At 41.1% G+C, this 27,421-nt stretch overlaps 1 protein-coding gene across 3 annotated transcripts in view; it reads right to left on the bottom strand.

Annotated features, from left to right (window-relative positions):
- Window positions 1-27,421, bottom strand: part of VPS35L (VPS35 endosomal protein sorting factor like) — a 143,805-nt gene that overhangs the window by 30,297 nt on the left and 86,087 nt on the right. For all 3 annotated transcript variants that reach the window (XM_055561830.1, XM_055561828.1, XM_055561829.1), the window contains exons 20-26: window positions 25,552-25,614; window positions 18,871-18,956; window positions 17,633-17,713; window positions 15,620-15,683; window positions 13,086-13,184; window positions 11,455-11,532; window positions 10,529-10,643 (exon numbers count right to left, since the gene is read on the bottom strand). In XM_055561830.1, coding sequence (XP_055417805.1) covers window positions 10,529-10,643; window positions 11,455-11,532; window positions 13,086-13,184; window positions 15,620-15,683; window positions 17,633-17,713; window positions 18,871-18,956; window positions 25,552-25,614 — 586 coding nt within the window. The remainder of the gene's footprint in view (window positions 1-10,528; window positions 10,644-11,454; window positions 11,533-13,085; window positions 13,185-15,619; window positions 15,684-17,632; window positions 17,714-18,870; window positions 18,957-25,551; window positions 25,615-27,421) is intronic.

Raw genomic sequence — 27,421 nt, 5'->3', positions numbered from 1 at the left:
GCCTTGCTACTGAGAATAACTGAGTCAACGGTTCTCCATGCATGAAGGTTTCTTTACATTAATTTAGCTTGACTGGAGGAAAACTGAAAACAATTCAACCATAAAGGACTAGTTAAAGAAATTATTGCACTGCCACACTGTGGAAATGATATCATTAATAAAGAGAATAGTACTTTGGTATGTTTTGAAGTATAATACATTATACCTATGATATATTAAGGAAAAATGTTATACAACTGTATATAGCGTGATACCATCTTTACAAGAAAAGAAGTATATATACACATGTATTTTTGTTGTTTTTGTGTTTAGTCGCTAAGTCATGTCCAATTCCTTGCGATCCCATGGACTATAGCCTGCCAGGATCCTCTGCCCATGGGATTTCCCAGGCAAGAATACTGGAGTGGGTTGCCATTTCCATTTCCAAGATAATGCCAAACTACAAAGTGTTATCCAGGAGTGTTGGCTGAGAGCGAAGAAAACCAGGATCTTTCATGTACTGCTAGGTTACTGTTTTGGAATTTTTATTTATAGATTTCCAAAAATAATTTTTCTTTAGCAAAGTCAATACAAATGTATTACAGAATTTTCAATCACAGAAATGTACACGACAGAAGGGGCAATGAGGTAGACAGGCAGGACGGTCAAAGGGCGTTCTGAAGAGTAGCCCCTTCCTTCTTTAATAGAGCAGGGCTCGCTGAGGATAGAGCTGGGAAAGGATCACTGTGGACTCTAGCATCCCTGCCGCGCCCTGAGGGTCGCCCATCCCCTTTGTCTGAGTAAGGCCAGGCACTAGGCTGAGGGTGACACAGGTTCCAGGGCCTCCAGGGCTCGGGGTGCTGCGCTGCACTCCACAGTCAGTGATTCTCTGCTCTACACAGGGAGTTAGAGCATGCTCACTGGACAGCTTCATTTCTTCTCAAGGCTTGAAAAGGCTTTGTTCACCCTATGCTTTGAGGCATCTTCCAGCTCCTGCAGAAACTGAGGGGCCAGCAGCCTCACACACACATGCACACCTGAAGAGCCCCACTTCTATCTGTTCTGTGCACTGAAGCTCTGCATAGGACTCTCTCTGAACAAGGTTCCAGGTTCTAAGAGAGGAAAGTATCAGTCAATCAGAAAATGGTCAGAAAGTTTCAAAATGCTCAGTTAGGATGCAGGTTGCTCACTGTCTATAGTAGCAAAAAACTAGAAAGAGTTCAAATGTTTTTCAATAGGAGTTTGGGGGAAAAAAATGGAAACGGGGTTTGGGGAAATAATGCATAGCCCAACCTTCCCTGCCAAAAAAAAGAAAGAAAGAAAAGAAATAGAATACTGAATAATCATTACAAAGAATGGGGTGAATCTACATGTATTAACATGATGGGCAGGAAGAAGGTGTGAGGTCAGAGGCCAAAATTTATTGATCAGCAAAAAAAGCAAGTTGAAAAACATTGGGGAAGTCACATTCCCATTTCTAAGGTGGGGCTTGGTGGGACTGCATGTTTATATAAGAATATAGATAGATGAGAAGAGCATATAGGGAGACGAGTAGAGGAGAGAGGCAGAGAGCATATGAGAATAAAAGGGCATTTTCAAATGGATATATAGAAGGAAAAAATCAAGACAAATATACAAACTGTAAACAGTGGACTTTTCAGAAGTGAGGAGAAAGAGTAGAGTAACAAGTAACTTTTATCTGGGGGCTTTTTACTTTCTTTAAGATCTGCAATTGTGTATTGTCAGAATTTTTTTCAAATGAGCATGGAATATTAAAATAAAAATCATTAAGATTTAAAATAAAGTACAGGCTGTCTATTTTTCAACAGGATACAGGACAGTCTCCTCAAACACATGTCATACATGATAAAACTCAAGTTTAACTCCGATCTCTGACAGTAAGTTCATCCTCTATGTCCTTGGCATTGTCAATACAGAATACGACTCAGTACCTGAGTCATAAGAGAGGATCAGGAAGTGATAATGCAGGCCACCTTCAGAGGTGTGTTTTATTTTTTAAACAGTGCAGTGGGTCAGTGCTAATGGAAATCTTTACTACTTATCAGGGTCATAAACTCCTAAACAAGACCTCAGAGTAATCTACCCCATTCCATTCCCAGACCTTCAGCTATCATATGCCCTCCTGGACAACTCAGAAGGACAGCTGTCCTAATCCAGGGAATGTCAAGAAAGGAAACATCACGTTTCTTAAGGAAAAATGTCATGTGTGGTTGAAAGATTCCCGTGCCTTGAATATACCTTATTAAAGCAGGGTTCAGGCTACAAGAACTGTTCACTCTCTCTCAAGTCCTATCAGCTCCACTGCTGAACATTTTCACCAGTCTTCAGCATTTTCCATCTCCGGAGAAGTTTAGGTTTGGACTGGACAATTTCTATACAGTGGAAACTACCATATAAAATGCCACAACAGGGCATGGTCTACTCTCTCTCACTCTGTTATGGGACTAAATGTTTCTCCCCCACCAATTCATATGCTGAGATCCCAAAACACTGAGATGATGGTATCAGGAGGTAGAACTCTGGGAGGTGATTAGGTCATGAGGGTGTTGCCCTCATGAATGGGATTAGTGCCCTTATAAAAGGACCCCAGAGAGTTCCTTCCTCCCTTCTGCCATGTGAGGACACAATGAGATCACAGTCTATGAACCAGGAAGTCCTCACTAGACAATGAATCAGTCAGTAGCCTGATCTTGGACTTCCAGTCTCCAGAGCTGTGAGCAACACATGTTTGTTGATTAAGCCACCTGGCCCATGGTATTTTTGTTACAGCAGCCCAAACAGACTAAGGCAGCCTGCCATGAAGGTGTGCCACCACCAGGTGATAGGGCTGTCTTTGGGTAAAGCCTCATAGTCCAAATGGCCCAGTTATTATCCATAGGCAAGTTATTTATAGAGACTCAATACCATTTACTACTAAACTATGTTTTTTTAATAGAACTTGTCATTACAGGAATTAAGTTTGAGGATTTAAGGACCATTGCTTTGATGATACATGTAAAGAGCAAAATTTAAAGAAATAATGAATGCCAAAGGACAATTAAATACCTTATACATGAAACTGTCAGTGATAACAATTAAGCATTAATTTACCCTTGACTTTGCCACCTGGTTTATGCAGAATGTCGACTCTTAATATGAAAAGTCCACCCAGACACACAGATGACTTCTCAGTTTCGGCAGCACCATAGGAGGTGCCTGTAAGTTCTCTCTTCTATCTCCGATAGGCAAAGCCTCTCTCCAAGTCGAGCACACTCAGTCCATGTTTCACCTGACTCACATCTCTGGGTCCTGCAGGGGTAACACACTTTACTGCTGACCCTGCATGAGTTCACAGGAGGCTGTGAAGGTCTTTCTGTGGATATTAAGCTTGGGTTTCCCTAAGCAGAAAGGATTAGGCATTCCTTACCTTGATTCTGACTGTCTCCTAAATAAGTTATCTATTCAGTCTATACTCACTGGTCTCTAGTAACCACACACACCAAGGATTGTGGTTTCTCAATCCTTAGAAATAAAACACTGGATTAGGGGATTACCTGGTGGTCCAGTGGTTGAGAATCTGCCTTGCAATGCAGGGGACAGCAGTTCAATCCCTGATCCGTGAAGATCCCACATGCTGCCAAGAAACTAAGCCCATGTACCACAACTACTGAGCCTGCGCTCTAGAGCCCGAGAGCCACAGCTACTGAGCCCATGTGCTCAGCTACTAAAGCCCATGTTCCACCACAAGAGAAACCACTGCAATGAAAAGCCTGCATGCTCTGCAACTAGAGAAAGCCCACGTGCAGCAAAGACCTAGTGCAGCCAAAAATAAATAAATATTTTAAAAAACCAACAGAAAAAACCCCAACAGATTATGTTTAGAGGAACTAACCTAACTAAAGAGAAACACAGTGGTGGAAAGAGCACTTGAAGTCACTTATTAGCTAGATGCTCCTGGGCAAGTCATTGCATACCTCTGAGCTTCAGTTTCCTCTTTTGTAAAAAGATCAGCCACCCAGCAAATAATATGTATTGAATAAAACTAAACTGCTTTGCTTGGAATTCAGTTCTCTCAACAATTAGGCTTCCTAACTTGACCTCCCACTTAGTCCTTCCAGAGGCACCATTTTTCCAGCCTCTAGGCCTCTGCTCTTGCTGTTGCCTAGGCCAGAATGCCCTCCTTCCACCCCCTTGCCTCACTTCAACATCTACAGATCCCCCTTACCTTCCAGACTTTTCAATGCCAACTCTTTTTTTTTTTTAATTCCTCTTCCAAGTCAAGGGTCATTTCTAAAATTCCCTGGTACATGTTATGAGATCTTGCATGACACTTATCATGTGCTGCAATAACTGTAAACAGACCCACTCTCCCCTGTGAGCATGAAGTCTCTTTAAGTGAATTCCTCTTTCAGCACAACGCTTGGCACAGTGGTTTGCATGTGAAAAATGGCCAAGAACTACTGGCAGGAGGAAGCAAATCACAGGCATTTACAATTGTAAGGAGCTGAGTGAACTTAAGGGGCGGGGGGCACACCCTAGTCTTTTCTGTGGGTTCCATCCCAGCCCTTACCTCCCCTAAGGTGGATGGATCATGTGCATTCAGACAAGCTTCATGCAATCTGTGAACTGTTACAGCAAAATTAACCTACTTCATCCATAATCACCAGAGAGGCCTTAAGTTTGAGAAAAGAGTCACATCAAACACATTCTTCAGAAGATGGTTTGTCAACAGAACAAATAAATATGACCTTAAGCATACACTCCAAAGACTTGTTAAGTGGATAGAGATCGTTTTTCTCCATTACAAGCCACTCCTTACTCTCCAAAAGGCAGAAATACAAAATTATTTTCTCCTCCATTCTACTGCCCTGGCTTCCTCCATCAGCAGTTACGATTCACAGTAGCCAGTGGGCTGCATAACAGCAGGCTTTAGCCTCTGCTCTGTGCATCCCCATGTTCCTCATGGACCAAACCAGCACAATGGCTCCATTCAACATGTCTATGAGCCTCGGCATATGTTTGAGCTTACCTTGTTTTCTTTTTTCTATAAATAGGAAAATAAATTATTTAAAACCTACCAAGAGGACTTTGATGAAACTCTTCTGAACAAAAAGGTTGCTTAAGAGTTAGGTCCATACCATAAAAGGTTTGGTACCATTTTACATTCATCAATACTGTAAAGAGTTATCAACCAGTATTATCATGTGGTGTCATTCATTCCTTCATCATTTACTGAGTGCCCATGTAGTAGGCAATGTGCCAGGAGCCAGGCACAACACAGGGAATAAGAAAGATGAGACCTCGTGGAGCTGACACTCTTCAGGGGAGGGAAGCGTACAATTCTTTACATATTCATTTGTTAAATAACAACAGTGATAAGTAAAATGAGGGAAAGTGCATAGTGTGAGGATAGTATGTCTTACAGAAGAATCTGACCTAACTTTGTTTGGGGCTTTTGCTTAAGACATGGTTTGTGAGCACAGCTCTCCAAGATGAAGATGTAAAAAAATTAGTAAAACAAAGTTAGTTTTTTAAGGGCGGATGCATTGAGAGGAGGAAAGAAATAGGTAGAATCTAAAAAAGAAAACAAATGAACAAACATGAAATGGAAATAAAGTAAGATACAGAGAACAAACAAGTGGTTGCCAGACAGGAGTGTGGAGGGGGAAGGAGAGAAATTAGGGGAGGGAGATAAAGAGGTACAATCTTTCAGCTGCAAAGTAAATGAGTCAAGGGTATGAAACACACAGTGTAGGGAATATGGCAAATAACGATGTAGTACCTGTGTATGGCAAGTTAGGAAATCAACCCTGAATATTCATTGGAAGGACTGAAGCTGAAGCTCCAATACTATGGCCACCTGATGTGAAGAGCTGAATTACTGGAAAAGACCCTAATGCTGTACAAGACTGAGGGCAGGGGGAGAAGGGGGCGACAGAGGATGAGATGGTTAGATGGCACCACTGACTCAATGGACATGAGTTTGAGCAAACTCAGGGAGAGAGTGAAGGACAGGGAAGCCTGACGTGCTACAGTTTATGGGGTCAAAGAGAGTCAGACATGACTTGGAGACTGAACAACATGCTGTGTTGTAGGTCAATTATAGTTAAAAAAAAAAAAAACAAAAAAACTCCTAGAAAAGTAGGTCAGCTTTGGGGTTACCAGAAGCAAGGGATTGGGGGAGGAGGAACTGGATGAAGGCAGTCAAAAGGAATAAACGTCCAGTTATAAGGTAAGTACTACGGATGTAATGTACAACATGATAAATATAATTAACACTGCTGTATGTTATATATGAAAGTTGTTAAGAGAGTAAATTTTAAGAGTTCTCATCACAAAGAAAAAATACTTTTAAAAGTTTCTTTAATTTTGTACTTATATGAGCTGACAGGTGTTCACTAAACTTACTGTGGTAAGCAGTTCATGCTGTATTTAAGTCAAATCATTATGCTGTACACCTTAAACTTAGACAGTGCTGTCTGTCAATCGTATCTCAAAAAAAAACTGGAAGGAAAAAATGTTTTCAAACAAAGGAGGGGCAGAGAATTCTATAGGAGGGAAAAAGCATTATTATTAACGATAAGAACACAAATCATTCTTTTCACCACTATTTCGCTCTGTTCTCACTGTAAGTTTCATCTTTGGAGGAACTGCAGATTTGTTATTTTCAGGATAATTCAGCAGGTCAGTCTCGAAATGAACAGCTTTCCTGCAGGTTTCTCAAGCTTCTGAGTATGAGAACTGGCTTTCAGAATTCTGAAGCTGCAGAGCTGCATTGTATGCAGTTAGCTCCTAAACCCCACGGCATACTTTCATCTTTTGAGAGATGGTTACCCTAAGTTAATATTTACTGAGCCGCTACTATGTGCCAGTGGACCAAGTGCCCAAGTACTTTCTCTCATTTAATCTACCACAGGGACTTCCCTGGTGGTGCAGCGGTTAAGACTTTGTGCTCCCAATAGAGGAGGCCTGGATTCATACCCTAGGGAAGGAACAATGGACCGCCCCCACCCCACCCCTGGCCCCATGCCTCAATTAAAGATCCCAGGTGCTGTAACGAAGACAAAAGATCCTACACACCACAACTAAGACCTGGCACAGCCAAATAAATGAACTAATTTTTTTTTTTTTTTAATTAAGAGTCTGCCTGCTATGCAGGGGACATGGGTTGGATCCCTGGTCGAAAGATTCCACATGCAATGGGGCAACTGAACCCATACACCACAACCACTGAAGCCCTCGCACCTACACCCCTGCTCCACAACAAGAGAAGCCACCGCAGTGAGAGGCATGCACACTGCAACTAGAGAGTAGCCGCTGACTGCTGCAGCTAGAGAGAAGCCCTGGCACAGCAAGGAAAACCCAGTACAGCCAAGAATTAAAAAAAGTCCAACACAGGAACCACCGCCATCATCTCCACTTTACAGATGGAGAAACTGAGGCACTATCCAGCCAATCAGTCCAAGAGCATACAACTCATAAGCAGCAGATCAGGATTGGGACCAGCACACTCAGGAGGTTTGAAACTCACCAGTCATTAGGGCCTCATCCCTAATACATCATATGATCCCACACATCCCCTCTTTTGCTCAGGCCGGCTCCTCTACCTGGAACACTAACTATTCCTTCTTCCTTTCCCCACAGTCCTTCCCTGATAAACAAATGCTCTTCTTTCAAGACCCACTTTTAACATCTGTTGTTGTTTAGTCGTTAAGTTGTGTCCGACTCTTTTGATCCCATGGACGGCAGCCCATCAGGCTTCTCTGTCCAAGGGATCTTCCAGGCAAGAATACTGGAGCGGGTTGCCATTTCCTCCTGCAGGGGATCTTCCCCACCCAGGGATCAAACCCGTGGCTCCTGCATCGGCAGGTGGATCCTTTACCACTGAGCCATCAGGGAAGCCACCTTTAACAATAACACTTTCATTATAAAATATCCTCCTTTCTGAGGTGAGGAACTCTAAAGATAAAGGAACCGAGATAGAGAGAAAAGAATTCACTCTTGCTGTGGCTTGGTGATAACCTTCCAGAAAGAATCACTGACTGACAAGGACAAGGAGCTATCCCCAGTGACAGTGGACCGGCATCTCTGGTCAGATGTGACCAACAACTGATTTGCAAGTCCTTCATTTCTCCTAAAGATCTGGGAGCACTGGATGGCCCTAGACCAACCGCCTGCATGACCCAGCCTACACGCTGAATCAATGTGTCCAAAGGACCAGAACGGGCCTCCCTGTAATAAGCCTTCGTCAGCACTCCACGCTGGCCTGGTTCAGGGTTCAACTGGAGTTTACTTGTTGGGCTGAGCCAGCCCTGGCAAAGCCGCAGCTGATAAAGAAGGTACAGCAGAGGCTGGATCAAGGGAGGCCAGGAAATGAATAGCGGGGAGGGGATGTTTTATAACCAGCTGGGGTTGGGGGGATGTTTAAGGAGACAAACAAACCCAATCAGCCCACTTCCACAAGCTTCTTTTAATTTATATTTAGCCTTCCCCTTCTCAGTAATTGAATATATTATTTATTTTGGCCAGCAACTGCCACATGTGGCTTTCAGAACAACAACAATAAGCTTTTAAGGTTTAGCACCACAGCATTTAGAGACTTGAGCAAAATCATCGGATAAATTATTAAGCATGAAGTGGACACTGCATTCCTGCCCCCCACCCCGCAGCAGTTTTAAGTGCAAGGGAGGCAGAGGAGGAGGCCAGAGCTCTAACACAGGGGCGCTGAGTTTGCTTGGGATCTGTAACATTCAAGATGTAGCTCTGAGCTTATCAAGTTGGGAGAAGAAAGATCTAGGCTTCTGGGGCCCCCACATGCAGCTCACAGCTCTGGCAGCTCCAGCTCACAACTCATTCCTAATGCTACAGGTGACATCAAACTCAGGGGTCCCCCACACAGGGGTCCCCACACACTATTCTTGACCTTTTTAAGAGGGAACCAGTTCATAAGATTTAAACTTTAATGGTAACCCACTCCAGTACTCTTGCCTGGAAAATCCCATGGACGGCGGAGCCTGGTAGGCTGCAGTCCATGGGGTCACTAAGAGTTGGACATGACTGAGCGACTTCACTTTCACTTTTCACTTTCATGCACTGGAGAAGGAAATGGCAACCCACTCCAGTGTTCTTGCCTGGAGAATCCCAGAGATGGGGGAGCCTGGTGGGCTGCCATCTATGGGGTCGCACAGAGTCGGACACAACTGAAGTTGACTTAGCAGCAGCAGCAGCAGCAACATCAATTTAATCTAATTAATTAATTTAATCTAACCTTCATTTTGCACATCACCGGGTTATTGGCAGAGGCTGTTAATTTTCGTTTTGTTTCCTGCAAACCCATCATCCTTACCAAAGCAGGCATTAGGAGTAAGTACCAATGAGGACATACTGGCTCTTGTGGGATTTGCAGTCCTCATCGGGGAAAGGAGTGTCCAGACAATAGCAAACAAATACACACAGTAAGAAAGCATCAGATGACGGCAAGTGCAATGACAACATGAAGAGGATGGTACAGAGTGTGACTGGGAAGGTGGGGTTACTTTAGCGAGGGTGGACAGGAAAGGACGCCAAAAGAGGCGAGGCTTGATTCTCATCTCTGGCCCAGTAATTTTAGAAAATGCAAATATCTGGGAGGAAGATCGTTCTAGAAAGAGGGAACAGCAAGGGCAAAGGCTCTGAACTGGTAGATGGCTTAGTATGTTCAAAGGACAGAAAAAAAGCCGGCGTGGCTAAAGCATGGTGTGAGTTGAGGACAGAAGGCAGCTGCCAGACACACCAGATCACGTGGGGACTTTAGGCCAGGTGTCTGGTGTCTTTGTCTGGTGTCTTTGGTTTGATCCCAAAGGTGCTGAGTGGCTACTGGAGCACCCAGGAGTTGAGAATAAAACCAAGCAGAGTCTGAAAAGGTTCTTGGACAGCAATTATGTTTGAAGACTTTGGTGACACTGAGGGTCCGATGGGAAGGACCCAGCTGCCCACGATCCTAACCCTCCACCAGCACACCCTTCACTGGCATCCTTCCCTCCCTTATCCCTCACCCTCCTGACACTTCTTGGGATCACCTCCCAAATCAACCACTCACACAATCCTGGTTCCAGGACAGCTCTGTACATCTTACAGAAACAGGTTTTGGGCAGAATTTTTATCCCTAACAGCAAACTGTAGAGAGTATTCATTCTATACTGCTTAGACACTATTTCTGTATCTCTGGAATTTCAAACTCTGACAACAATAAATAAACTTGAATCTACTGTGAATGAGCAGGCCTAAGTTCTAAAACTCTCTAGGGATGTCTGAGACACCTGACCTGACATGCCTGAGACAGATGTAGGAAGGTCCTTACAGGAAACAACCCAGGCTCTGTAATCTGACTCTATAAATGTGTATGTGTCCGAGGTGCTTCCTACTAAAGAAAAAATTCATCACTTATTGATCACTTTTTCTTTTCTTTCCTCCTTAAAGGAAGCTCTCTGCACGCATTCACACACTGCTGAGTCAGCTTTCCTAAGGAGCCAGGGAGAGGCTGAGAGAAGAGAGTGAGTGACAGGCTCACCTTGGGAAAGGCACTGGTTGGCCAGGGCCACCTGACCAGAATGCAGGTAGAGATTGAGGCGGGTGAAGATCCCCACCAGGGAGGGAATGGTAATGAAGCAGTAGGCAACGCAGGCCTAGAAGAAAGGGGACGAACAGCAGGTTAGGCGGCAACGCCATCACAGTGGATTAATACTCTCATTTTCATCCATCATATATTTTCAAGTAAAAACACTTAAAACAATTCATCTCCCCATTATGAACCCCAATTTCTCCTCCTTGCCTCTGCTGTATTTCCCTTTTGGGGAGGAACAGGAGGGGCAACCAAGGACAGTAATGGTGTACAAAAATAAATCTTCATCTGTCATCACAGGAAGTGAATAGATAACACCTAATATTGATCATTTAAAGAAGCAGTTGTTAAAACCAATTAGTTAAAAATGAATTAATTGGTAATTTGAAGAAAAAACTGCTAAAGAGAGACTGTGAGGAGAGAGGTATATGGTGAGAAAGGGCAGGGCTGGGAAGCTTATTTTCACTATAATCTTTTCAGTATGATTTTATTTTTAAAGCATGGATATGTATTGCTTTGATAAAATTTTGAGCAGCTTACTCAAGAAACAAATTTCTTCCAAAGCTGGGAACTTGACAAGAGGGAAAAAAGTCCTAGGCTTTCCAGTTACTGGCACGAGCCAGAGATAATTCAGCTGGCATACAAAAATGCAAATCCATCTCAACCACCTCCCCTAATACATATCAAAATTCAGACTCCTTTGATTGTTTCTTTTGAAAACATTAAGAAAATTGGTCAGTCCATGAATATGTAAGGAAAAATCTGGAAAATCAATATTAAATCACCCTTAATCTTTTTCTGGAAGGAACAATTCAGAAACTTCTGTAAGAAACAGCCCGCTGGAGTTCAAAGTAAGTCTTATCTTTGAAACATACCCGGACAAATGCAGCAGTCTTTCTAGAATGATTTCCCTTCATTACTTTCCTTGTTTCCATTGCCAACCGGTTCACACTCTAGATTAAAAAGTAAAACAGAAATGGGAATGAAATGATGGTTAATTCAGATTAAACATCTTCCAAAGAGATTTGAACACTGACTGTATACAAGTCAATGAGAACAAGCTAACCAGAACCAAGACTGGTTCCGGAACCAAGACTGGTGAGCACCAAACCCTGAAATGGCAAAGGGGTCATCAGGCCAGAATCAATCTCGGCTTGAGCAAACATCTCCAAGGGGCACTCACTGAGTTAAGTCATGCCTATCAACTGGCATGATAAATGACCATTTTCTGGCTTAATGAATAGCCAGGGTTCACTTATTCCATTTCCAGAAATCCCACACACCAAGCTTAAGATCTTAGAGATCTTAAGAGATACCTCCAAACCTGAACATAAACCATATAAAATACCTCTGCATCACTAACGCTAACCGTAAGAACAGTAACAGCAGCCACGTTACCACTTATAGCACAGCAGGTGCCGTTCTAGGTGCTGTACATTCTTAAGCTCGTTTACTCCTCATGACTTTACAGGCTGAGTACTATTAACTCCCCTGACTTACAAGTCTCTACATTTAGGTCTTAAGTTTACTAATGCTACAAAATCTGATAATCAGTGAACAAATATATTAAAAGGTCATTTTCCTTAAATTTACATGAAGCAATTCAAGAGCCTTAGGGAATCTTTTCACAAATTCAAAGTTTGGACCTATGGTTCCCAAAATGTGTACCATGACACCCCAGGGTGTTACAGGAAAATCAGAGGGGCATCCCATGTTTTGGACAACCACAGAAGGGCTCAACTGTTGAACACTATGCGAAGCTCTTGTGTGCGGCAGCTCGCAGACATGGTACCTTCCTTGCAGTGACGGCATATCTTGGCAAAACTGGGTTTTTAGCAACTGCCATGACAAAAAGTACTGTGCAAACATTAATGTAGGGGAAAAAATCTATCTGGAACAGGAAATTGGGTAGTGGTGTCCCATCTGATTTCAAGGTTTGAGAAGTCAAGCAATGCCTAGAGGTACATACACTTCATTAGTAAGTAATTATGATGGTTTTAAATGGAATGCAAATGTATACTATTTTTCTTTCAATTTACATAAATTGTTGGTTCAGAGAGCAAGCTGTTAGGGCACAAATTCTTAAGTTGCTTGAACCTAATTTCTTAGTAAACAGAATTGTTATCTCTTCCTTTTTGCCTAAGGGCATCCTGAAAAGTTACTGCAAGGCACTGTGAACCAAGAAAGCTGGGACTCTGGTTAGGCAACACGGAATTCCAACTAGGTTAATTTCTGTAACTAAATAATCACTACAACTCACTCAGCTCTTTGCTGTTGACATGCAGGAGTGAGAATATGCAAATTTCAGAGAAAAAGAGGCCAATGAAACCACTCTAAGGCTCAAGCAAAGTTGTAGATTTTATTAACCTTTGAGAAAACATCTTTCATGCCTTGGGAACAGAAGCAATATGGGGCCAGAAGAATCTGAGATTAAAAGTGGTGCGTGGCCTATCAATGATCAATAAACATGTATTGAGAGAATAAATGAATGAGTGAAAATCCTTACGTGAATCAACTGCACAAGAACAGGTTCCAGATTGCAAAACATTGACCTGGCCTCAACATAAAAACTCAGCTGTTGTTCAAAATCACGGCCAAAGGATACCTAGAATCAAGGAGAAAGAAGTGACAATGTTATCTCTAGGCAGCTGTAAGCACACAACTGGAAAAGTTCCTCCAGAGTTTTGTGGGGACAGGGGAGGTGCTGCGATGACAAGACACCAGAAATTCCACAGATATAGATAGGTGGTATCTCAAGGGTATGTAAGCAAACACATATCTGTGAACTGGAATACAACTCCAACTAGATGTTACATTACTTTACCCAGCATACAGGAGAAATGTTACTATTACCACCTCATCTTCATGACATGGGCATTGGAGCAGAACATAAAAAGACCAAAGGGTATAAAACAGAATCTCAAAATGCAAAGAGGATTTCCTAGGCTAGAAGGAAACCACTGGAAAGGAAATTGTGGCATTTTGGGTGTCAGCTGCAGCCTTTTCACATAGATTTGGTGATTGGGAGTCTTTTGTCAGAGGGATTCCCTAATAAGGGCCACACATTTCTGCTTCATGATGGGGATTCCAACCTTTAGCAGCTCACTGGTGGCTGCTGGAGCCATCGATGGATGTTAATCCACCATTAAAAACTTCTTCTCCTATTTCTTCAAATTTATGAACAGCTGGTTGGAAGGACAAACTTTACTGCTACAACAATCATTTTTGTCCAGAAGAGGTTTAAAGTCATAATTTCCACTACAGCTATCAAGTTCCACATCTTATGTTCTCATATTCTTTCCCATTAAAACTTAGTGGTTTTCGGACAAACCCATAAAAGGATAAATATCACAAGAGCAGCATATAAATTAAGGGAACAAGAGAGGCACTTAGTATCAATCATAGGTACATTTCCTAACATGGGAATTAAAAGGCTTATCCTGAATTTTCATCAAAATTGGTATTTTACCATAGTTAAATCAACCTCTGTAACTGAATGAGTCACATTTTTCAAGGTGATTTTCAAAGTGACCTACTTATTTTCATCTCAGTCAGCTTTTGTCTTGACATTTCTAACAGGAGATACTAGCTGAAGTGGGTATTTTAGTTTCGTGCACCAAGATTTAAGGAAAAGGTTGTTCTGGCTAGGATGGAAAGGTGGTTGTTCCTAATGAAACCTGCAACAATGCTGCCCACTTCGCTCGTCCCTCCCCAGTGTCCCTGTGGACTCTTCCCAGCTGGAGGTGGGTCTGCTTTCCCTCCCCTCTGGAAAGCTGGCCCTGGGACTTGCTTTGACTAACAGAATGAAGCAGGAGGCAGCACTGGTCACTGTGTGATTTCTAAACCTCCAAAGGCCCGGCAGCTTCTGATTCTGCCCTCACCAGGCAAGAGCCCAGACGTGAGCAAATGTTGAGAGAATGGTGGAGAGAAAGAAGTCCCATGACTGAGAAATGAGCTGCCCCAGTCAACAGCCAGCACCAAGACCCCAAACACATGCTCAAGACTGTCCTGGATCCTCCAGCCCCAGTTCTGCCACACTTCTTACATCACACAGAGAGGCCTGGTTACCCAGTCAACCCAAAGACTTGTAAGAATAAAACATTGTCATGTTAAGCCACTAAGTCTGGGATGAGTTGTCGTGTAGCGCTGAGTAACGAGGATGAATGGAGAGTGGACACCTGACATTTCACCCTCACCCACTCCCCAAATCGTTTTCAGCAGCATCTGAAGAGCAGCACATCTGGTGCTTCAGGAAGCCCCTTCTCCACGGGTCCCCCAGTAGCCTACAGCTTAGAATTCTGGGCTCTCACTTTCGTGGCCCAGGTTCAATCCCTGGTCAGGGAACTGAGGATTCTGCAAGCCATATGGCACAGCCAAAAAATGTAACAATAATTTAAAAAATAAAAATGAAAGAATTTAAATTGGCTTCATTGAAAAAAGAAAAAAAAGGAAGCCTCTTCTCCCACTCTGGATCCACATGGTTTGGCTGCCCAGGGGTGCCTGTCTCCCTGGCCTGGCCAGTGTGTTCCTTCCTTCTCACAGCAGCAATTTGCTCAGGGACGAGCCGGTGACCCAAATTAATCCAAAGACTCAGCCCTAGAACTTCTGCTGGAGCTCTTCCTGCTGCACTGCAGAACTGGAAGGAATGGAAACCCGGGGCTCTCGTGGGGAGCAAGCCTGCCTGGGAGGGATGCCAGGAGAGAAGAGCCATGAGCCAAAGACACACAGAGCAGTTCTTGATGACACTATGGAGACCCCGAGTCCAGCTGCTCCTTCCGAGAGGTCCACCCCTGGACTTTATGTCACATCAGCCAGTCCCCCTCCCACCGTCCCCTTTTTATTTTTTCCTTAAGCCAGTTTGTCTTGGCTCTTCTTGCCCCCAGGGGAGTGCTGGCTAATATAAGTTGTTTTCTAATTTCATCTTATCTCCATAAAAATGAAAAGCACCAGGGAACATAATGTTAACTGCTTTCACCAGAGGAAGGATAAACAATTACATCACATTTCTAAGTACACTGAAACTTCTTCCCCAATACTTACCATTTTTATAAATCCATTAATCAAATATGCCAGCATTCTTTTCTCATCTTCAAGAGTGAGTGCACTAAAATCAATAATTGTACATAATTGACATTGAGGTAATAAAGTTTCCAAAGGAAAAAATAAATGAGAAATAAGTAATTTAACAGGTAAGAACATTCTGCATTTTCTAGATTTAAAAAACTCCCATATTTGTGTTTCTTTTGATGAAAATATGTAACCTAAATTAACATAATTTAAATGTGTTTCTCATCTCTCTTAGAGACACTGTTCTCAAGATATATTCATTAACAGCAAAAGAGAAGGTAATTCTCCCTTCTTTGGAATTTGGATAGCAAAGTTCAACTTCAAATTTTGTATTCCAGAGAACTTTCATTCAACAGTTTACTATAAAAAGGTTTAAATGTAGCAAAGTTGAAAATTATATAGTCAACACCAATACACCCTACTATTATCTTATCATTTTATAATATTTGCTTTATCACATAACTCTCCATTCCACCCTCCACTCATCAATCTACCTTATTCTGGAAATACAGCTTAAAGTAAACCACAGATCTCAGCTGCTTCGGTTTAATAGCAAAGTTAGTATAAATACAAATGAGAAAATGTCAAGTCCTTATAGTTTTGATAATATATGTGAAGGTTTATAAATGGTTTCCCAAATTTATTTTTTTTTAATTTAAGAGTCAAAGACAAAGGTTCTTGTTCTAAAACAAGTCTGTATTGGCAAAATCAGCATTCTGTCCTCCAGTATGCAACGTCCCCTTCATTCTTTGAGACTACATTTCCCAAAGCTCCTTTGAGGCTACAAGAAGCCACATGACACTTCCAGCCAACAGGATGCGAATGCAAGTGATATACAAAGCCTCCCAAACCGTGTCCCTAAAAGGAAGCTGCTGTCCTCTGATGCCTGCAGGCTGCACCATGAATGTGGTTGAGGTGCCATCTCTACCAGGAAGACAAGAACAACACCCCAGAGGGACAGGAGAGCTGGAGGACAAGAAACCTGGGCTCCTGGATGATGTTCCAGAGCAGAGCTACCCTACCCTGACCTTCTGGCTCTACTTCTCACAAGAGAAATACATCTGCTATTTTATTTAGGCCAAAAACGAATGTCCTACTAATACAAGTACTTTCCTAAATGTCTTTTGGGTCTTTATGTATTTTTGTGCAACGAAAGTCTAGCAGTTCTATTTATTATGAAAAGTCTTGATATTTTGATTTTGAGAACTAATGAAGTTGAAAGCACAGGTCATGAAAATAAAGATTCTACAATTCAGGGGGAAAAAAATAAAACAAAAGAAACACAATTCATCTAGTTGATGGTTAAGTTCCAAAACAATTTTCTCAGTACTTGTAACAGTTTCCAGTGAATCAAGCTGCTGTGTTTAAAAATTCTTTAGGGATCAAAATTTCAGCCACAGAGAAGCAGGAGTTGCCTCAAGCACAGTCAAATGGAAACATGTAATGAAACAGAAAAAAAAAAAAAAAAAAGATAAATATATCAAACTAGAAAGCAAAGGAGATAATCTGGCTTTTGACCCAAAGGTAAGGCCAGTGACTAGGTCTGAGCCTCGAGTATACTGAACAAATAAGGTCCTTCATGTAAGGAATATATGCAACTTCATTTGAATTTCAAATAACTGGCTAATAATGAGAAAAAATTTAAAGGCTATGTTACTGGATGAGTGAACTCATTCTTATACTATCTGCTGCTCTCAGAAATCTCCAGGAGACACGTAGCATGAGTTCATTTGGATGAAACCAGCCTTTTCCTCCCAACAGAAATCCCTTTGTAAAAACATCTGCCATCTCATTTTCTCAGGAAGATTACCCTCAGCTCAGCCTCCCTCCTCCCCTGGATTGGAATGCCCTTGTTAACAAGAATCTTAATAGACCCCATAAAATAATATTATTCACAGCGGCCGCTTAAAGCAGTAATTCCCTAATGCACTATTATGTGGCATTAAGGCTCAATCCAGGCTCGTTTCAGCCTTAAGCATGGCTTACTTCACAGAGTCGTGCATGGTCTTGCAAACGTGCAAAAGGGCGTTCAGAATCACGGGGTCCTTGGTGGGCTCCTGTTGATGCCTAGGAGACATTTGGGGGTAAGAGTGAAAGTCATCTACACCAAGCACTAAAAGCATGGATTCAGTTCTCATCTACGGGACGTATGTGAGAAGCAGTAAATTATCTGGTTGGCATCTAACATAGCTCGGCTCACCGGCAATGGGCAATGTTCTAGTTTTCTCTGAATTTTTCTTTAACTAACAAGTTTGCTCTTCTAACATAACTTCTCCCAACTGCAAAATCATGGTAAAACTGCCGCATTTCCTAAGCCAGGCAAAGGGCAAATCTGTTTTCTTACCATGTTTCTTGAACCCCTGAAGCTGTCTACAACTATGTTAAGTGCAGAGAAAATTATTAATTTAGTTTCTCAAACGACAAGCTCTTACAACAAATTTTTATGAAAATAAAGTAGGTATACTCATTTCAAGCATATGGAATTAATCTTTTAGAAAGAAAATACAAGGAAAGCTTAAAACATATACTCAACTAACTTCTAACTCAATTTTCCAAACTCTGCTATTTGAGCTTCATTTTAACACACATATTTTTTTAATCATATCTACATACTTAATGTTTAAAGTCAGTTTAACTTTTAACTTAACCCTGGTCTAAAGAAAAATACATTAGAAGTCATTGATTAAACTAGTATTAGTATATTATCTAATATACTTTAAAATAAATATACGTTCTTAAAATAAAAATTTCTCTTCCATGTACTATCAAAGTATTTCACGTACCTCCAGCAATAGTTTTGGGAAAGAGATTTAATCAATAAAAGGAAAGGAATTAAATTGAAAACCTATCATAAATCTACACAATGAAGATAGAAATCTTTCAAGCTCTGGTATGAGAGAAGATAAGTATGACTATCTTAAAATCTTAAAACTCCCTAAATAAACAGTACATCAATAGATGTTCCTTCCCAAAACTCACAGGAATGAGATGTGGGTGATGGTCAGCCCATCTAATATTTATATTTATTACTTTGTCTTTTTAAGAGCTATTATAAACTTTTATCATGACTGCTCCTTTTAATGTGGTTCCCCTCTCAGTGTTACTTTAGGTATAAATACATCATTACATCATAGGGCCTCAAAGTGTATAAATTGATTTCTTATCAACAGGTTTCACAAGGGCAGTGGGAATCGAAGCTTCTGATTACTTTGTGCTATACTTACTTGATAAAAACTTCCATGATGCATTTGCAAACCTCCACCCGGACACTCTCTTTTTGGAACATGTCTAGAAATGGCAGAAATTTTTCCTAAAAAAAAAAAAAAAGGCACTCCACCTGCAATTTACACAAGTTACTAGAAGAGACTTATGGGTTACTTTTTCTTTGAAGGTCAAAACAGAGGAAGAGTTTTTTTGTCTTTCTGGGGCAGGTCTAATCAGGACTTGTGGAAACAAGAAGACTCTAAGGTGTTTTTATTACTTTTTTTTCTAACATAACATGGGCCTTTTTTTTGAAAAAAAAGTTATTTATTTGTAAGTGAAGGATAACTGCTTTACAACAGCGTGTTGGTTTCTGCCGTACATCAACATGAGTCAGGCACAGGTGCACCTGTGTCCTCTTAGACCTCTCTCTCACCTCCCAGGCCATCCCACCCTTCCAGGTTGTCACAGAGCACCGGCAATTTTACTCATTTCTTATTTTTTACACGCACACACTGCTTTATTTATTTATTCATTTTCAGCTACACTGGGTCTTGTTGCTGCACACGGGCTTTCTCTAGTTGTGGAAAGTGGGGAGCTACTCTCGAGCTGTGGAGTGCAGGCTTCTCCTTGTGGTCCTCTTGCTGTGGAGCGCAGGCTTCAGTAGTCGCAGCACCCAGGCTCTGTGGTTGCGACTTGCTGGCTCCAGGGCTTGGGCGTTCAGCGGTTGCCGCGTAGGAGCTCATTAGTTGCGGCTCGCGGGCCCTAGAGAATGCAGGCTTCAGTACTTGTGGCACATAGGCTCAGTAGTTGAAGCTAGAGGGCTCGAGTCAGTAATTGTGGCACACGGCTTAGCTGCTCTGTGGCACGTGGGATCTTCCCGGACCAGGGATTGAACCTGTGTTCCCTGTACTGGCAGGTGGATTCTTAACCACTGTACCACCAGGGAAGTCCCAGACTCTGAGGTTTTTTAAAACTATTACGATTAAAATAAATTACATGTGCCCAGGGATCAGCGCTGAGACCAGTTACTATTTCAGTGAATCACCTGGGCAACCATTTAACAAAATTACTTATTTATTCATTTTTGGTTGTGCTGCATTTTCATTGCTGCCATGGGCTTTCTCTAGTTGCAAAGAGCAGGAGCTACTCTTCGTTGCAGCATATAGGCTTCTCATTAAAGTGGCATCTCTTGTTGCGGAGAACAGGCTCTAGGTGCACAGGCTTCAGTAGTTACAGCCCATTGGCTCAGCAGTTGTGGCACACAACTCAGGCTTCAGTTGCTTCGTGGCATGTGCTGTGGTCTAGGGATCGAACTTGTCTTCCCTGCATTGGTAGGCAGATTTTTATGCACTGTACCACCAGGGAAGTTCTGGAAAACCTTTAGGTAAGTATAGCTCATAATGTTCACGGGGATCTCACAGCAAGAATACTTGCAGTGGGTTTGCCATTTCCTCCTCCAGTGAACCACATTTTGTCAGAACTCTTCACCATGACCTGTCTGTCTTGGGTGACCCTGCACAGCATGGCTCATAGCTTCACTGAGTTATGCAAGCCCCTTCACCATGACAAGGCTGTGATCCTCGAAAGAGAACTAAACAGCCTCTTGATGAGGGTGAAAGAGGGTAAAAACTGACTGAAAACTCAACATTCAAAAAACTAAGATCATGGCATCCAGTCCCATCACTTCATGACAAACAGAAGGACAAAAAGTGGAGGCAGTGACAGATTTTATTTTCTTTGGGCTCCAAAATCACTGCAGATGGTGACTGTAGCCATGAAATTAAAAGACACTTGCTCCTTGGAAGGAAAGCTATAAAACTTAGTGTATTAAAAGCAGAGACATCACTTTTTTGACAAAGGTCTGTCTAGTCAAAGCTATGGTTTTTCCGGTAGTCATGTATGGATGTAAGAGTTGGATTATAAAGAATGCTGACTGCTGAAGAATTGATGCTTTCAACTGTGGTGCTGGAGAAGACTCTTGAGATCCCTGAACAACAAACAGATCAAATCAGTCAATCAATCCTAAAGGAAATCAGCCCTGAATATTCATTGGAAGGACTGATGCTGAAGCTGAAGCTCCAATATTTTGGCCACCTGATGTGAAGAGCCGACTCACTAGAAAAGACCCTGATGCTGGTAAAGATTCAGGGCAGGAGAAGAAGGGGACAACAGAGGATGAGATGGTTGGATGGCATCACCGACTCAATGGACATGAATTTGAGCAAACTCCTAGAGACAGTGAAGGACAGAGGAGCCTGGCGTGCTGCAGTCCATGGGGTCGCAAAGAGTTGGACACAACTTAGTGACTGAACAGCAACAAAGCTCTTCTTGGTACCTGAAGGCAAGGCAGGCTTCAGTTTTTTTACGATTGTATAGGGGAACAGAGAAAGCAGAGTCAGAGTTGTTCACACAGTGGCTTCTGCATCCTGCCTCCACATTCAGTGCCGGTGTGACGTTAAGCAAGGCTCTCCACCCCTTCTTGCATTAGTTTCATTTGTAAAGTGGGACTCATTTCTACTCTTGCTTCCCAGTGCTGGTCTAAAAATGACCTGAGGCAATGCAGAAAAGTAAATAGAAAAGATCAATGAAACCAAAAGCTGGTTCTTTGAAAAAGATAAACAAAACTGATAAACCTTTAGTCAGACTCATCAAAAAAAAAGTGGGGGAGAGTCTAAATCAATAAAATTAGGAATGAAAAAGTGAGGTTACAACCAACACCACAGAAATACAAAGGGCTGTAAGAGACTACTATAAGCAATTATATGCCGAAATAATGGACAACCTAGAAGAAATGGGAGAAATTCTTAGGAAGGTGCAATCTCCCAAGACCGAACCAGGAAGAAATAGAAATATGAATAGACCAATCACAAGCACTGAAACTGAATCCGTGATTAAGAAACTCCCCAAAAAGAAACATCCAGGACCAGATGGGTTCACAGGTGAATTCTATCCACTATTTAGAGTAAAGCTAACATCTATCCTTCTGAAGCTATTCCAAAAAATTGCAAAGGAAGGAACACTTTCAAACTCATTCTATGAGGTCACCATCACCCTGATACCAAAACCAGACAAAGACACAACACATACAAAAAAAAAAAATTACAGGCCAATATCACTGATTAACATAGATGCAAAAATCCTTAACAAAATACTAGCAAACCAAATCCAACAATACATTAAAAGGATCATACACTGTGAATCAAGTGAGAGTTACTCCAAGGATGCCAGGATTTTTCAGTATCTGCAAATCAATCAGTGTGATATACCACATTAACAAATGGAAAAATAAAACCCATACGATCATTTCAACAGATGAAGAAAAAGCTTTTGATAAAATTCACCATCCATTTAGGATTAAAAAAAGCTCTCCAGAAAGTGGGCAGAGGGAACCTACCTCAACCTAATAAAGGCTATGTATGACAAACGCACAGCTAACATCATACTCAACAGGGGAAAGCTGAAAGTATTTCCTCTAAGTTCAGGAACAAAACAAGGATGTCCATTCTTGTCACTTCTATTCAACACAGTTTTGGAAGTCCTAACACAGCAATCAGAAAAGGACAAAGAAAAAAAAGGAATCCAAACTGGAAAAGAAGTAAAACTGTCACTGTTTGTAGATGACACAATACTACAGAAAATCCTAAAGACACTGCAGAAAACTACTGGAGCTCATCGACGAATTTGGTAAAGTTGCAGGATAAAAAAGTATACACAGAAATCTGTTGTATTTCTATACACAACAAAAGGTCAGAAAGAGAAATTAAGGAAACAATCTCATTTACCACTGCCATCAAAAAGAATAAAATACCTAGGAATAAACCTACCTAAGAAGGCAAAAGACTAGTACTCCAAAAACTATAAGATGCTAATGAAAGAAATCAAAAATGACACAAAAGAAAAGGAAAGACAGGCCATGTTCTTGGACTGGAAGAATCATTATTGTCAGAATGACTATACTACCCAAGGCAACCTACAGACTCAATGCAATTTCCATCAAATTACTGAATTGCATTTTTCACTAGAACTAGAAACAAAAAAATTTTTAATTTGTATGGAAACACAAAAGGACCCCAGATAGCCAAAGCAATCTTGAGAAAGAAAAACAGAGCTGGAGGAAACAGGCTCCCTGACTTCAGACTATACACAAAGCTACAGTCATCAAAAAAGTATGGTTCTGGCACAAAGAAATACCGATCAATGAAACAGCACAGAAAGCCCAGAAATAAAGCCAAGCACATATGGTCAATTAATCTACAACAGAGAAGGCAATATACAATGGAGAAAAGACAGTCTCTTCAATAAGCAGTGCTGGGAAAACTGGACAGCTACATGTAGAAGAATGAAATTAGAACACCCTATTGATGCTTTTGAACAGTGGTGTTGGAGAAGACTCTTGAGAGTCCCTTGGACTGCAGAGATTAAACCAGTCAATCCAAAAGGAAATCAATCCTGAATATTCACTGGAAGAACTGATGCTGAAGCTCCAATACTTTGGTCACCTGATATGAAGAGCTGACTCATTAGAAAAGACCCTGATGCTGGGAAAGGCAGGAGGAGAAAGGGATGACAGAGGATGAGATAGTTGGATGGCATCATGGATGCAATGGATCTGAGTTTGAGCAAGCTCTGGGAGTTGGTGACGGACAGGGAAGCTTGGCGAGCTGCAGTCCATGGGGTCACAGGGAATCGGACACTGAGCGACTGAACTGCAAACAGTATACACACAAAAAAACTCCAAATCGATTAAAGACCTAAATGTAAGACTAAGTACTATAAAATTCCTAGAGGAGAATACAGGCAGAACACTCTTTGACATATATTGTAGCAATATCTTTTTGGATCTGTTTCCAGAGTAATGGAAATAAAAGCAAAAATAAACAAATGAGACCTAACTAAACTTAAAAGTTTTTGCACAGCAAAGAAAACCATAGACAAAATGAAAAGACAACCTACAGAATGGGAGGAAATATTTGCAAACAATGTGACTGATAAGGGATTAATCTCCAAAATATACAAACAGCTCATACAGCTCAGCATCAAAAAACAAACAATCCAATTTAAAAATGGGCAGAAAATCTAAAAAGATATTTCTCTAAAGACATACAGATGGCCAAAACACACTTGAAAAGATGTTCAACACTGCTAATTCTTAGAGAAATGCTAATCAAACTACAATGAGCCATCACCTCACAATGGTCAGAATGGCCATCATCAAAAAGCCTACAAATAATAAATGCTGGAGAGTGTGGAGAAACAGGAACCCTCCTAAACTGTTGGGAATGTAAATTGGTACAGCCACTATAGAGAACAGTATGGAGGCTCCTTAAAAAACTAAAAATAAAACTACCATATGACCCAGCAATCCCACTGCTGGGCATATAACCTGAGAAAACCATAATTCAGAAAACACATGTACCCCAATATGTTCAATGCAGCACTATTTACAATACCCAAGAAATGGGGGCAACCTAAATGCCCATCAACAGATAAATGGATAAAGAAGAGGTGGTTCATATATACAATGGAATATCACTCAGCCATAAAAAGGAATGCAATAATGCCATTTGTAGCAACAGGGATGGACCTAGAGATTATCATACTGAAGTGAAGTAAGCCAGAAAGAGAAAGACAAATATCACTTGACATCACTTATACCTGGAATCTAAAAAAAGATAAAAATGAACTTATTTACAAACAGAAATAGACTCACAGAGAAAACAAACGATAGCTACCAAAGGGGAGGAGGTGAGAGGGATAAATTAGGAGTTTGGGATTAAAACATACACATTACTATATATAAAATAGATAACCAACAAGGATCTACTGTATAGCACATGGAACTCTGCTCAATATTCTATAATAAACTACATGGGAAAAGAAATCTGAAAAAGAATGAATATGTCTTTATGTATAACTTTATGAATCACTTTACCATATACTCTGAAACTAACACAACACTGTAAACCAACTATATTTCAATTAAAAAAAATTTATAAAAGCTCTAGCATAGGGCTTGGAGTGTGGCAAAAATCCAATAAATAACAATTTCTATTATTAAATAAACAAAAGCTTACAGCCCTGTGAGAGAACAGAAGCGGAAACAGGAAGAAGGAAGAGGGAAGCTGAGGGAAGGAGCAGAGAGTGTTACTGCAGAGAAGTACGTAACTAGATTGGTATGTACTAGACCGGTACATACCCAGGGCACTGCAGCAAATGAGAAGGGTGTCATAGGATATTTTCAATTTCTAAGGAAATATAATAAATCTCAACTCTGTAAAGACACTCAGACAACTATAAGCTTGATATATTTCTGAGTTTCAACATTAAACTGTATGATAAAAAGCAGATAAAATGAAAAAAAAAAAAAAAATCAATGTTCAGTTTAGTTCCAAGGTTTCAGAAGTTGTATGATACCCAGTAGGCACACACATCCCATAGAAAGTCATGAATGAAATAAAAACAATATTTTTCTATCAGTCTATGCCCATTATTTTCACAATAATAGAAATATTATTGCTTAAGCTGCTTAAGTCATTATGATATAAATATTTAAACTGTTTAGACCAACTTTTTTTTTTTAATAAAAAAAGGAACTGTTAAGTTTTTTTTGGTCGAGGATACCATGAAAAATTTACTGAGACATTAAAGGAACCTCTGACTCAGATATAAATTTTTTAAAATAGTTCAAGATAGTTACTTACCACTGAGAAAAGAACTGAGAAATCGTGAAAGTGTGCAATTACTTTCTTAATTATTGACTGAAGCTGCAAAACAAAATGAAAAACACATCTTTAATAAAACTTGGATATTTTTAAAAAGGCAACTCTGTCTCATAACATGCAATCACAATTACAATTAGGGAAATCTGGAGTGCACAAGAACAGGGAATTACTCGGTTAGGTTAAGTCTTATCTCAGTCTGAGTTTACCCATTTTATTCTAGACTTAGAGGAAGAACTTCTCAGCCTCAACCTCCTCTTCTCCAAAGCAGTATCGTGCTCACTGGGAGGATTAAATGGGATGGCTCGGCTACAGTGCTTAGAGCAGTGCCTGCCCTTTCAAGTTCTCTGATCAAGTCAGCTATGAATATTCAAGAGGTGGGCAAACTTTTTCTATAAAAGGCCATACAAGTCATCACAACTACTCAATTCTGCTACTATAGCTGGAAAGCAGCCACTGACAATATGTAAACAGATGGTGGTGTGTGAGTTCCGATAAAACTATTTGGGCTACATGGGCCGTGATTTATAGATCCCTATTCTAGCCAATAAAGAAGGCTGAGTGCCAAAGAATTGATGCTTTTGAAGTATGGTGTTAGAGAAGACTCTTGAGAGCCCCTTGGATACAAGGAGATCAAACCAGTCAACCCTAAAGGAAATCAACCCTTAATATTCATTGGAAGGGCTAGTGCTAAAGCTGAAGCTCCAACACTTTGGCCACCTGATGCAAAGAACTGACTCCTTAGAAAAGACCCTGATGCTAGGAAAGACTGAAGGCAGGAGGAGAAGGGGACAACAGAGGATGAGATGGTTGGACAGCATCATGGATGCAATGGACATGAGTTTGACCAAACTCGGGGAGATAGTAAAGGACAGGGAAGCCTGGGGTGTTGCAATTTATAGGGTCGCAGAAAGTTGGATACGATTTAGCAACTGAACAACAATAATTCTAGCCCATGGTAGTCCTGGGTTTTTTGACTACTTCAGTGGAGAGACATTGGTCTGAGTCTGACAGTGGGGTCAAAGGCCCTGGCACTACCCACAGATGATGGCACAGTCTGTGAGGCCTGTCCTGGATACCCAGATACTGATGTCCACCACCCCTCACCCTGACACGCATAGAGTCTATTGACAGAGCCTTGGCATGGGAGAACCAAGGAGGGAAAATTTACTGACAACTATTCTGCTTATACTAAAAACACTGGTGTTTAAATCATCTGCAAAGTAAACGGCTCATGGTCAAAAATATAGAATACTAATAGTACACACCCTGTTTCATAATTAAACACTTGACTAGATCATCAAGCAAAAGGACTTCAAAACATCATGACAATATTCTGACACAGAGCATTCAAAGATAGTGCAATATGGTCTGGTTGAAATAGCTCCTGAAACCTTCTCCACAGCAACTAACCCTTTAGAACAAGAAATCTTTTTTTACTACTTAAGTACACTTACAAATGAGCTTCCTTAGTGGCTCAGATAGTAAAGCACTTGCCTGCAATGCAGGAAAACTGGGTTCAATTCCTGGGTCTGAAAGATCCCCTGGAGAAGGGAATGGCTACCCACTTCAGTATTCTTGCCTGCAGAGTTACATGGACAGAGGAGCTTGGCAGGTATAGCCCTTGAGGGGGGTCACAGTCAGACACAACTAAGTGACTAACACTAACACACTTACAAATAATGTTTAAAAGATTTTTTTTTCCTTCAGTATTTCATTATGAAATGCTGAAACACAAAGAAAATTCAATGAAAATATATAAAACACCCACTTACCACTGAGATTCTACAAGGGCTAACGTTTTGCTCTATTTGCTTTATCTCCTCACCTATCTATTGATCCAATGGTAGAA

This window comes from Bubalus kerabau, chromosome 23 (assembly GCF_029407905.1).
Source record: "Bubalus kerabau isolate K-KA32 ecotype Philippines breed swamp buffalo chromosome 23, PCC_UOA_SB_1v2, whole genome shotgun sequence".
NCBI lineage: Eukaryota > Metazoa > Chordata > Mammalia > Artiodactyla > Bovidae > Bubalus > Bubalus kerabau.
The sequence above is the reverse complement of the archived record's forward strand: the minus strand, read 5'-3'. Positions and strand labels throughout refer to the sequence as shown.